This window comes from Stenella coeruleoalba, assembly GCF_951394435.1.
Source record: "Stenella coeruleoalba genome assembly, chromosome: 19".
Taxonomy (NCBI): domain Eukaryota; kingdom Metazoa; phylum Chordata; class Mammalia; order Artiodactyla; family Delphinidae; genus Stenella; species Stenella coeruleoalba.
Window position 1 is genome coordinate 34,311,162 of NC_137165.1, and position 12,921 is coordinate 34,324,082.

General features: G+C 46.0%; 3 protein-coding genes across 14 annotated transcripts in view; 2 read left to right on the plus strand and 1 right to left on the minus strand.

The window, feature by feature from the left end:
• The window catches only part of MYO19 (myosin XIX), a 34,406-nt gene extending 33,723 nt beyond the window's left edge, over positions 1–683 (minus strand). For all 3 annotated transcript variants that reach the window (XM_079905415.1, XM_079905414.1, XM_079905413.1), the window contains exon 1: positions 577–683. The gene's annotated coding sequence lies outside the window, so the exon portion shown is untranslated. The remainder of the gene's footprint in view (positions 1–576) is intronic.
• PIGW (phosphatidylinositol glycan anchor biosynthesis class W) lies at positions 563–4,560 on the plus strand. Of its 3 annotated transcripts, none has more exons than XM_079905432.1 (2): positions 563–648; positions 2,372–4,560. In XM_079905432.1, exon 2 carries the CDS (start codon positions 2,384–2,386, stop codon positions 3,890–3,892), a length of 1,509 nt encoding a protein of 502 aa, XP_079761558.1. In that variant the 5' UTR covers positions 563–648; positions 2,372–2,383; the 3' UTR covers positions 3,893–4,560. The 3 variants fall into 3 exon arrangements, with proteins under 3 accessions (XP_079761558.1, XP_079761557.1, XP_079761556.1); XM_079905431.1 differs by lacking the exon at positions 563–648 and adding an exon at positions 835–898; XM_079905430.1 differs by lacking the exon at positions 563–648 and adding an exon at positions 1,256–1,374 and having other exon boundaries at positions 2,372–4,559.
• A 4,272-nt stretch (positions 4,561–8,832) lies between these two features.
• The window catches only part of GGNBP2 (gametogenetin binding protein 2), a 31,879-nt gene continuing 27,790 nt past the window's right edge, over positions 8,833–12,921 (plus strand). The window contains exons 1-2 of one of the 8 annotated variants that reach the window (XM_079905420.1): positions 8,833–9,466; positions 10,025–10,211. In XM_079905420.1, the coding sequence (XP_079761546.1) occupies positions 10,119–10,211 (93 nt within the window). In that variant the 5' untranslated portion in view covers positions 8,833–9,466; positions 10,025–10,118. Of the gene's footprint in view, positions 9,821–9,930; positions 10,212–12,921 lie in introns of those variants that run through there. The other 7 variants (XM_079905417.1, XM_079905416.1, XM_079905418.1 and 4 more) reach the window with 7 other exon arrangements.

The following is a 12,921-nucleotide window of genomic DNA, read 5'->3' on the forward strand; positions in this document are numbered from 1 at the left end:
TCCCTCCTCCCCTCCAGCCTCCGGTTCTCCTCGGCTCAGACGACAGTGGGAGGGCAGACAAGAAGAGCAGGGTAAGGGTCCTGGGAGCCCCGCCCCCAGGTTCCCGGCGGGAACGGACACTCCTTGTCCCCGCGAGGTGCCCGCCGGGCCCAGGGCTGGGATGCCGCTCCGGAAGCACCTGGCACGGGGACAGTATGTCCTTCCTGGGAAGGTGGACGTGACCCCAGCCAAGGGCACGGCTGCCCCGACGCCTCCCGGGGCCAGCCGCCCCCTCCCAGGTCCCTAGCCAAGGAGAGGAGAGGAGCGGGACCTTTCCCCTACCCCGGGCCGCCTCCTGCCGGCTCGGTGGTGAGTGACTATGAAAGGTTCTTGTTCTGGAAAAAGGCAAAGAGCTGGGCTACCTCTTCCTGGGATACGAGAGGGTCAAAAAGAAAAGGCAAAGGGAAGGGAAACGGCGCTTTGGAAAGGGGAGGGAGAGACGCCCCCCTTCTTCCCCAGCGCCGCGGGGGCCCACCGGCCTCCCCTGTCCCTTCGGGCACGCAAAGGGCTTCGGACCCGGCTGGGGGTGGCACTCACCGGTCCCACGGCCTGAGCCGCCCAGCGTGCGGCCCCCGCCGGCCAGACTGGAAAGGCAGACGGGCGGGCCCGGTGAGGCGGCGGGAAGAGCCCGGGTAGGGGAGGGCGGAGGCGGGGTCAGGAGCCAGCCGGAGAGGAGGAAAAGCAGGGAACGCCGGGTCGCAGCCGCGGGCTGCAGCTGGGGCCAAGTGCCTGGGAGCCGGCACGCTCCTCCCTTGGGGCGGGGCGCGCACTCGCTGCGCGGGGCGCACGTGGCTCGTCCGGGGCGCCGGCATCCGGAGTTGGGGGCTTGCTCCAGGACAAAATATTCTGAGAACCTGGGGTAAGATGCAGAAGAGAAGGGAGGGAGGGCTTCAGGGCCTCCGGGCCCTCACGGGGCTGTGGGTCTCGCCGTAGGGAGACCAGGCGCCCTGGCCACCCCCATCCCCCACTGACGAGGCCTCGCCGTGGGGTCTGAGGGCCAATAGTGAGGTGCGGGAAGCGCCTTTCCCGCCCGAGCTCGTCTTACCGACCTGCCGGAGGCCAAGGCCCGAGAGCACCTGGGCTGGGCAAGCCCTTGACAGGGAAGGACGCGCACGGGGAGCCTGCAGGGCGTGGGAAACGCGCACCCTCGTGGGCGGGGACGCGCGCGGGGGGCCGGCCCAGAAACGCAGGCCGCCCGGCGTCGGCCGGAAGCGCTGTTCGGGAGGCGGAAGCGGCTGGCTCGCGCGTGTCCCGCCCTTGCGGGGGTATCCCGTGCCCCGGCACTCTTATGGGTCCCTCTACCTCTGGGCGCAGAGACCACCAGGAACACGTGAGGTATAACGGCCGGCGCGGCCGGGGCGCGTGTCTGTCGGGAAAAGCGCTCTTTTATTTTTAAAGGCCAGCAGGTTTGGATCGATTTTTTTCTCGGGAGGTAATGCTGCTGGGCCCAGATAGGCCATTACGCATGCATGCATTCTTTTATTCAATATGGTTCTTGTTTGGCCAACAAATGTGTTCTTCCCAGGTGCCACGTTTCAGACATGGATATGTGGCAGAGAGGTGTTTTATATCCCTTTAAAACAATTAACACTAGTGTGTACTTTACGGCCCCTACTCCTCCTCCACGATTAGCATCCATTCTACCTACCTACACCTTAACCTGTAAATGAGGTAAGGAGTAGCCTGGGGCTCAGGAGAGAACTGGAGGATTCGCATTTTGTACTAGAGGCAGGAGGTTCAGAGAGGCTCAGGACAGAAACCCGGGCCCCCAACTCCAAAGTATACTTAAATACCTTCTCTTTCCCTGTCCCTCTTCTCCTCCCGTCTCAGATTTGACTCTAAATCATTAGTGAGGTATATTCAATTTTCATTATATTATCTTCATGACCTTTACATGCTTTGTAGTAGGAATTTCTATCCTACCGTGAGTCCACTCTCAGGTTATGTATCTCAAATTCACTTTCTTTGTGAGTCTGTCTTATACTGAGAATAGCTAAAACATTTTAACCAGTAATTTCATACTATTAGTATGACATTCTTATCCTCAGATATTAGTGTTAGGCTTCTTCCAGCAGTCCTTGTAAGGGGAATCGCAAGTCCTAGGTTCTGCTCCGAAACTCAGGAATAAGAGTAAAATCAAGTCAGGTGCATATTTATGCAAATTACCAAGTTATGTACATATATATGCCAGTTCCACAGGAACGTTGCTTTCCACAAATGCATCTTAGTTCTCCTACCAGGGATCAAACCCGTGCCCCCTGCAGTGGAAGCAAGGAGTCTTTAACTACTGGACTGCCAGATTAGCCCCATCCCTTTGCTCTTGTTTTCACAGGAAGAAGAAAAAATGTCTCAAAAGCAGATGAAGGAAGCTTTTGTCAGTAACCACAATGGAACGAGCGTGCTGGAAATCACCGAGGGCTTGTGCTTACCTGCACTCTGTATCCTGTGTAGAGGGCTCCTGATCATTGTCTCACAGCACTTATGTTGTTCTTCACATACCTGGAGAACTCGATTCTTCATTGACTTTGCTTTCCTAATAGTTCCCCTGGTGACCACTTTGACCATTTTCGCTTCATTTGTCCTCCTTGAGTATCTCATTGTAATTATCTTTGGGGCAGGGCTGCTCTATGAAACATACTGCAGGAGAACTTGCTATGCCAGAATGCCTGTCGGGAAAATCCTTGAAAAATTCTTGAAAATCAGTATAGAATCAGAATACATTCCAGCCATCTCCTGTTTCCGTGTAATTAACAGTGCATTTACTGCTGTTGCCATTTTGGCTGTGGACTTCCCTCTTTTTCCCAGAAGATTTGCCAAAACCGAGCTCTATGGGACAGGAGCAATGGATTTTGGAGTAGGAGGCTTTATTTTTGGGACTGCAATGGTTTGTCCAGAGGTTAGGAGAAAATATACAAAAGGGTCCAGACTTTATCTTACAAAGTCATTGTACTCTGTTTGGCCATTAGTCTTCCTAGGAGTGGGACGATTAGTCATTATAAAATCCATAGGCTATCAGGAACATTTAACTGAGTATGGAGTTCACTGGAATTTTTTCTTTACCTTAATAGTTGTGAAATTGATAACATCACTGCTTTTGATTATTTTTCCCCTAAATAAATCCTGGATTGTGGCTATCAGCATTACTGTATTCTACCAGTTAGCCCTTGATTTTACCCCACTGAAAAGGTTAATCTTGTATGGCAGTGATGGCAGTGGCACAAGGGTTGGTTTATTAAATGCCAACCGAGAAGGAATAAGCTCTACCTTGGGGTATGTGGCAATACACATGGCTGGTGTTCAAACAGGATCATACGTACTTAAAAAAAGATCACATATCAAAGACTGGATAAAAGTAGCATGTTGTATTCTATTGACAGCTATTGGCTTCTTCATATCTCTTTACATAGTTCAGGTAAATGTAGAAGTAGCATCTCGAAGAATGGCCAATTTAGCCTTTTGTATTTGGATAGTTGCTTCTTGCCTGATCCTTCTTAGTAGTTTATTACTGGGTGATATAATTTTGAATTTTGCCAAATTTCTAATTAAAGGGGCAACAGTACCATGTTCTTGGAAAATTATCCAGTCACCTGCTGCAAATAGAAAGTATTCAGAATCTCTGGTCTCTGAAGCTGAAAGAAAGGAACCCACTCTTTGTTTAATCACAGCAATGAACAGAAACCAGTTAATTTTTTTCTTGCTGTCAAATGTAACAACTGGCCTAGTCAACCTGTTGGTAGATACATTACACAGCAGTACCTTGTGGGCCTTATTTGTACTCAATCTCTACATGTTTACCAACTGCTTAGTTATATATGTGCTGCACTTGCAAGATAAGACGGTAAAATTTTGGTGATCAGTACAGGTAGTATATGTTTTGAGCAATATTATTTTAATGAGGAAGAATAAATACAAAATGGGCTTTTGGCAACTCAGTGTTAAGTGTATTTTATCATAAAATTTTCATTCCTACTCTAACAGTAGTGATGCTTAATATTTTAAATGTATCTCAACACCATGTAAAACAAACCAATACAGAAGAAACAAAGCCTCTTGACTTGTTAGAATATTTATAAATTTCAGTATTTTAAAGAAACTGTTGTGTTTACAGTTGTGATACTGGAAGATTGGAGGGTGAGGAGGAGGATTTTTACTTTCCATCTTTTTTTTTTTTAAATAAATTTATTTTATTTTGGGCTGTGTTGGGTCTTCATTGTTGCACACGGGCTTTCTCTAGTTGTGGTGAGCGGGGGCTACTCTTCGTTGCGGTGCACGGGCTTCTCACTGCGGTGGCTTCCCTTGTTGCGGAGCACGGGCTCTAGGCGCACAGGCTTCAGTAGTTGTGTGGCTCACGGGCTCAGTAGTTGTGGCACGCGGGCTCTAGAGCGCAGGCTCAGTAGTTGTGGTGCACGGGCTTAGTTGCTCCGTGGCCTGTGGGATCTTTCTGGACCAGGGCTTGAACCCGTGTCCCCTGTATTGGCAGGCAGATTCCTAACCACTGCGCCCCCAGGGAAGCCCCTACTTTCCATCTTATATCACCTATTATTCTGTATTTTTTATTGTATGTATTTTATAACATTTACATTAAAATCTCAGTTGTGGAACTGTCAACACTACTGCTCAATTTTAGTCTTTAAGAAACCTCAGTATAAGAAAGCAAATGTTTAAAATCAAATACTTATAAAGTCAGAAAACAGTTAAATTCTCCATAGAATAGATGGAATTATTTGTTGTGGTTTATATACTTCATAATTAATGAGACAATAGTTTTGCCTTGAGACAAAGCTGTTGCCTCAAGGCAAAACTAGTCATTTTTTTAGCCTACTTTCTGCTAGGGATGATAAGCAAAAATTTCCTGATATCTTGGATCCTGCAATCTAATGGGGGAAACACATTAAACAACTGTTATAAACTATGTTAAGTCATGAAGTATAGGTTGCCAAGAGTGTCAAATCAAGAATTGACTTTACAGTAGAGTCAAGAAAGTTTTTCCCCACAGATGGTATTTTTTGAGCTAGAGCTGATGGATGGGACGAGGAGTTAGTGTTTGTGTGTCTACGGACTAGAGGGGCATATGCTGGTAAGGGTGGGGGTAAACAGCAAATATGACTATTATACTAATTAGTTTACTTCAATTTGTTACATTGATGATGGCTAATTTGGTATTTATGTGGCATTTTATCCTTGCTAACTACAATCAGTTATATTTGGAGGTAATCTATTATTAAAAGAAGTTTCCCCCTAAAAAAATCAGTCTTTTGAACAGTTATATAGCTATAAAAACAAAAGTCAGATTTTATTTTCAATTAAAAAGGAAGACTTGGGGCTTCCCTGGTGGCACAGTGGTTGAGAGTCTGCCTGCCGATGCAGAGGACACGGGTTCGTGCCCCGGTCTGGGAAGATCCCACATGCAGCGGAGCAGCTGGGCCCGTGAGCCATGGCCGCTGGGCCTGCGCGTGCGGAGCCTGTGCTCTGCAATGGGAGAGGCCACAACAGTGAGAGGCCCGCGTACCACAAAAAAAAAAAAAAGGAAAACTTGAGGGACTTCCCTGGCAGTCCGATGGTTAAGCCTTCGAATTTCAATGCAGTGGGTGTGGGTTCAGTCCCTGGTCAGGGAGTTAGGATCCCACATGCCTCAGGGCCAAAAAAACAAAAATGTAAAACAGAAGCAATATTGTAACGAATTCAATAAAGACTGAAAAAAAAAAACCTTGAAATTTAATCAATAAGATTATAGTGTGTAAATTAAGCATGACTAGGAAAGGTGATTGGTTTTCCTGCTATGTCACAGTGCTAATATCCTACAACTTACCTGTTCAAAGCATTCATAGGAGGCTGAGAGGCTCTAACCATATTGTCCTCTCATTAAAAAAATAGTAATTTAAAGTATTTGATGACAATGAGCATGTGTCTAATTGGTCTGCTGCTTCTTGTCCTAGGTCTTAAATATCTCTCAGTAAGTTTGTCTCCCAGTTACAGACATTGAATCACAACTAAGAATGAAATGTACTGTGTGTTTATTCCACCTCCAGTTAGGGAAGTCATGTAAGAGAAAGCTAATGAAATTGCATTAATAGAAACAGAAATTAATAAGGAAAAAAAAGACCATTCTGACTTGATTTTATAGAAGAGAAAGAGATCATTCAATAAAGATTTACTGAGTTCCAGTAGGCCAGATATAGGTCCCGGGGGAGACAAAAGAAAATAAGATCCAGCCCTCAAGGAGCTTACATTTTAACTTGTGGATCTTATTTTTCCTTTAAAATTTGTTTAGTGGGGAAAATGTACCTCTGTTTTTGACAGATAGAACACAACTTCCCACTGTCAGGTCATGAAAAAGAAAACCCAATTCACAGATACTCAGATCTGGACAACTGTGGCAATTTAAATAACATCCTGCTGTTGATTTTGCTACCACATAAAACAATGTGGTTATTACAGTGAAAACAACAGTATGTATTCTAATGAATTTTCAGCTGTCAATTTTGAGGACAGAGAAGCGAGGGGGAAAGAGAAGAAAGGAAGAATATAATCCAGTCTAGGACCTTATCCTATGACCTTCAGTAAGTGACTCATTCCCATGCCTTTAATTTTACACAATTAGAAACTGGGGATGTCTACCACATATATATTAATAGCTTTGTGTTCAGAAAATGACAATTTTTATTGAGCACCTTGTCCAATAGGTTGTATAAATTATACAAAAACATACTTTGCTCCCTAGGAATTTGTGTATAGTCTATGAAGATAGGAGTATAAGGAACAAATCAATATTCTTTTTTTTTTTTTTTTCAAATCAATATTCTTCTTTTCTTTTAAACTCAGGTAGCTTGGAGACTAGTCATATCTCATTTATGTCGGAGTTTTGTGCTTGGCTTCTCACACATTGTTGACCTCCCAGAGAAGAAAAAGAATGGTATTTTGCTGATAATTTACCACATCTCCATCACACCAACTGTTCTTTACGAGGTACCAGCAAAATATCTTCTGCTGTTGATTGCCCACTCTTTCTTGGCCTTTAAAATTCTTTACCCTTGCCCTTCACATTGCCAATATCGAAATTTAAAAAAGGCAACAACTGGCTTTTTTTTTTTTTTTTTTTTTTTTTGCGGTACGCAGGCCTCTCACTGTTGTGCCCTCTCCCGTTGCGGAGCACAGGCTCCGGACGCGCAGGCTCAGCGGCATGTGGGATCTTCCCGGAGCGGGGTTCCGGCATGTGGGATCTTCCCGGAGCGGGGCACGAACCCGTGTCCCTGCACTGGCAGGCAGACTCTCAACCACTGCGCCACCAGGGAAGCCCCTGGCTTTTTTATGCAATCATTTATTTTGTTAATTAAAGGTAAGCTCTCTGAGGCAGATACTTAGTCATGAAATATTTGCTGCAGCACTAAATATTATATTTGCTTAGTTGAAAATAGACCAATAGCGAAAAAGAGTGCCTGCTCTAAAATGAAGATACATAGTTAAAACGTCTAAAAACTGTTTTACAGGGAAGTAATTTTCTAAGCATTTTCCCCTCAAATGTTGGTTTTATCACAGTTGTAGCGCCCAGGCTACCTCCTTGAGAAAGAGCAATTTATCAAGCAAAATTAGCTTTTTAACCTTACAATAAGTACTTATTAAATACCTATAGTATGTGAAACATTGTCCAAAGATACTAAGCAGTGTGCTCAAATCCAAATCAGGGAAAGTAATCTCAGATGGAAAGAGACTGTTCTGGTCTCCTCGTTTTGTTACGTTTTTTATCTGGGTTTTAATGCCTTTTCTAACTTAGATTTAAACCCCCAGGGTGAATACTCTTTCTTTGCTAGTACCCAGTGTGTACTCAGTAATGAAAGTTATTAAAGTTAGCACCTATATATTGAACTTGTCATTTTCAATGTCCTTTACCAACCGTCATCCAAAGTAAGTTTAAAAGGTATAAAGTAGGCACATTAACCGACATAGTCTTTAGAGGAGCACCTACAGATCTTAAAAGCCACAGTATTCTTTTTCCTTGGGAGCGTTTTACATAAAACACAAGATTCTCTAAAAATGTGCAGGTTTTGGCTATGTAGTCTAACTTGTCAGAACCTACATGCACATCCTATATGCCTATTAAATGTAAGCTAAGGACCATACACTGTTCTGCTCTCCTAACATGGCCAAAGACATAAATACTTACTGGATAATCACACCTTTGGGACTGAACAATGGTTCTTCCAGTTTACTGTGTTACCTAACCTAACAGTGACCACACAATGTCGTTAAGTCAACGTGGCTAAGGGGTTGCATGCACTATGAGGTTTTTTGTTGCGAATCTCTACGGTTTCATGTGGTGACCAAAATACTTTTTAAAGATCAGTATCACAGCTCTAGCCTATTCTACCAGGATTAGTTAGTTGTAAGAGCAGCAAATGTATTGATCCTTAAAATCGTGAAGACTTTCATAGGCACAATACTTTCCAACAACTATATTGGCCTCCAAAGCCTTCAGGGTAGAAACCGAGTACATGATGGCACGCTGTGGCTTGTCAGCAGCTCTGCTTCTCAGGAGAGGGTCAGAGGGAAGGGCCTTTGGCCAGCGCCAGCACTTTGCCCAAGGGAATAAGTGTCCTTTCTGAGCCTCTAAGTTAATATTAACCCAGTCCAAGAAGTTTCTCTGCCCAGGACGCATACACAAGCCACTCTCCACATAGTCTTCTATTTGTCTCTAGTGTAACAACGACAACGAAAAGCTGTCAGCACTTAAATATTTTCTGCCCCCTCGGCGAGATCGCGAATCGAGTCTGGGAAACAGTAATCCGGGGGGCTCCTGGTAGATCAGGGGGTCAGGGAAAGCGGCGTCAAGGACCCAGAGTTTGTCCCTTAGCCCCCAGATGCACGTCTCCACTCCCTCACTCCCACCTTTTGCTCTCACTGATTTGGAAAGCCTCAGCTCCTGCCCACTTACCCAAGTCCTCACTGGGCCCCGACCCTCGGATCGGCCCTGAGTCACTTCGGCTCCGCTCCCTTCGCCCCTCGGCCCTCGGGAGAGCGGTTTCCAGGCCCGCGCAGCGGAGGACTGAGTTTAGGCCTACTCATCCCTCATAGCAGCCCTATTTCGTATTTATTTGAGTAGCTAGACTCAGTGGAAGGTGCCGGTAACGCGTTGGAGACACCCGGGGGAGCAACCCACCGTCTCCGCTAGGGCTTCGGAAAACGCGACTCAGGAGCGTGGGTCTGGAGTCTCGCGAGAGGAGGCGGGGCCCCCGCCCGGCGCTCTCGGCCCCTCCCTGTCCCACCCTCCCCACGTCCCCCGCCTTCCCTCCCCACGTCCCCCGCCTTCCCTCCCCCACTCCCCGTGGCGCCAGCGGCTGACTGAGCCTGGAGAGGAAACGGTATTCGGAGCCGCGCTCCCGCCCAGGCCGGCCCTGACGCGGGCCTTGTCAGCCGGTAACGGGGAGCCGAGGTGGGGGTCAGGGAGGCGACCACGAAAACGGTGAAAGTCAGAACCGGGAGGCTCCTCCGAGAATGGCTAGGAAATGGTCTGAGCCTCCCACCTCGGACTCCGCAGAGCTGAGGCGGGGTCGACCCCTCCCAGGGGCGGGGTCGCGCTGGGCAACTGCAGCCCAGGGGACTCACTGGGCGGGGCTCGCCCTTAAAGGGGGAGAAGGGGTCAGCTGGAGGCTGAGGGCCCCCGGGCAGCGGAGCGGAGGCCGGGGGTGGGGTCCTAGAGCCGGAACTCCGCTGACGGGCTAGGGAAGCCCCAGGGCCGGCGGGTCCCCTCCGCCTCTCCTTTGGACCCTGACTGGAGGCCGGCGGGGTGGGTGTGGGGGGTGGGGAGGGAGAGCGGCGCGAGGGGGCGGGTCCCGGCGTTGCTCGGCGCTGATTGGCTGAGCGCGTGTGGAATCGGGTGATGGGAAACGCAGCTCAGATCTCCCGTCTCTCCTGCTCCTCTCCCTCCCCCCCGTGGCGAATGTGCTGCGCGGCGGCGGGTGCTTACGCTCGCGGGGTTTGGCTGTTGCAGGCAGGAGCTGGGAGGAGGCGGCAGCGGCAGGAGCGGCGGCGGCGGCAGCAGCTGGGAGGAGGTGGTGACGGTGGCAACGGCAGCGTCGGGGACGATGGCGCGACTGGTGGCAGTGTGCAGGGACGGGGAGGAGGAGTTCCCCTTCGAGAGGAGGCAGATTCCCCTCTACATAGACGACACCCTCACGGTGAGCGGGCCGGGCCGGGCCAGGCTCGCCGCTCCCCTGGCAGCTGTTTCCCCTCCTCCCCCTCCCCCAGGCCGAGCGCTGCGCACTGGAGAAAGAGTGTTGCAACTCCTAGGCGAGGCCTTCTCTCCGGCAGGCCCCGCAAACTCGCCTTTGCAGTGGGTGGCTCGCTAACCTTTGCGGGGCCCCAGGCTAGCGCTCCGTACGCACTTTGAGCCCCTCACCCCAGCTCTCCCTGCTTTTTTCAACCCTCTAGCTTCACCCTTTCCCTTTAGCAGACGGTGCTTTTGCCAAAGCACGCGCCTCGGATACGGGTTGAAGGATATTGGGCGTCAAGGGCCTATCCCTTACAGAAACGACCTACCCTCGGGGAGGCTTAATTATCTGGAAATGTCGCAGCTGCACTGTTACCTGTCTATTTTCTATCTTAATACTACAGCTCTTCATAAGCATAATTACTGAGGGCAGAGTGACATGCTCTTGCACAGTAAAGATTCCACTAAAATGATCTGATTTCGTTATAGTCTCAATATGCCCGTACATTAAAACTGTTCGAAATGATTGTATTGCTAGGCCATGACTCTTCAAAATGGACTTTCTTGTCATTAGTTATTCTTTACAGGTAGCCTTTTCAAAGGAAGCAAAGTGATTGAATGTGTAAGAGCATTGTAAAAAGCTGATTGCTCGTCTTGAATGTCAAAACCCAGTTCTGAGTAGTTTTCCTTTTTAGCGTGGTACAGCATTACAGACCCTCTGCCCTGTGTTGCTGTAGTATTTCCTTTAAAAGGAAATGGTAGAAATTTGAATTGAATCTGAACAGGAAATGAGTGCAGTTGCTTGCCACAATTTCTTACGAAATGAAATGAACCTTTTCTCAATATCTTGAAATCTGCGTTTTGATGATGCTGAAGCTTTGGATTATACATTTGCCTGCTTTGATAAGGTGTTGTGTCTTCATCGTAACACCTTTAGCTTTTTTCCTTTTCAAAGGCAGTTGATCTGTTTTGTTCCTGAATTTCTTTTTTGCAAATATCTACTGAACTTTTTTCAAATTTTGTATAAAATGCAAGTCATTGTAGAGATGCCAGTCTATGCCTTTCTGTTTGCCAGTCTCAGTTAAGACTTGATTGAGCTGCAGTACCTTTAAAAGGATTAGAAGAGCTATTGAATGACTTAATTTGTTAGAACTTTTTAAGTGAAAGCATCTATAATTATCCACGTGCATTTTTTTTCATGGAAAAAGGTAGAATGATTTGGGCTGATATAAGGTAAATAGAATTTGTGTTGTTGAATTAGAAAGTGTACTTGTATGCCGTGGTCATGATTTCTGCACTTTTTGCATTAAAAGTATAATGGACTTGTATTTTAAGTAGTTTTTTAAAAAACTAACACTGATCAAATTAAATGATGCATTTTTCAGTTTGAAAACTAATATGAGTTCATGTGTTGATATTTTCTTTCTTCTCTCTCCCTCCAACACAGACACTTTTCTAGAGCACATAGTTTGGTATCAACCTTTTATGTTTATTGTCCCAGAAAGCCTTTGAAGTTAAAAAAAAAAAAGTTCTGTGTGTTTGGACATAAGATTACTATTGAGTGTATACTATCAAAACAGGGGAAATCAAACATAAGTTTGAGTATTTACAAAAATTTAAAAGACACTGATTCTCCTTATGCTCACGTAATCACCTTTAATGTGAATGTAGCATTGATACATCCATCATGTAGTGCTTTAAAATAGTCAGCTTGGGGGGTTTTATACTCTATTCTCTATACAATGATGAATTTCCAAAATTTTCCAAAGAAGAAGAGGTAACCTGCCCTGTGATTTGTTTTTGTACTTATTTCTCTAGAGAAGTTGGGATTGGACTGACCTGGTGGTTGAGTTTCATTTTTATTGTATTGTGGACTTGTGACCCAGGCAAATAAAATTTAGGCTTACTCAACTTAAATATCTTAAAATAGCATTTTATTTAGGAAAAGGTGCAGTTTTTCTTTACTGTGGAAGGGTTTTTATCACTAGGAAATGAGTGAGACTATATATTGCTTTGTTATGGAACTTATGCACGGTCATTGAATGCTGGTTAGTGAAAAATCTTGTCAAGAATGCATCATATTTAGGGAAACAAGTTTCAGAACCATTCTACCAAACGCTACTTAAAGGAATAATGTAGAGCAAACACCTGTTGGGGAAGAGGGAGGGGAGAAGCCTGCAGCAGAGGGTTATGCACGGGTCCATTGTTAGTTTGATGGCATTGTCACCCTGAAGTTAACTTTTGGTTTGGTCTTTGTTCCTAGGGTCCATAGGTAATGCACTGAGGAAACATTGTGTGATCATTATTTCCAGTAGTCTTAGAATCTTGTTAGCTTCTAGATGTTAAGTCTAGTTGTAATGTTTACAATCAGTTACAAATATTTGTCGTTTTAGTAACAGAAGCTGAAACCTCTACTTAGGTAAACTGGGCAATTTTAAGTTGGATTTGTAAAATGAAATTAACAAGCTTGTATGTGAGGAAGTAGCCTCCTCTTTCATGTGGTGTGTTGTAGCCGCATTTAAAAGACTCATATGGCAGTTTAGTGTGTTTGAATACTTGAGTACAGTGCTGACGTAGGTGTATTTCAGAAAATCTCCAATAAGTAAACTGGTGGAATATTCAGGAAAGTGGTACACTATGTAGCCAAAATGCTTTTCAGTGTTATTAGAATTATAGAA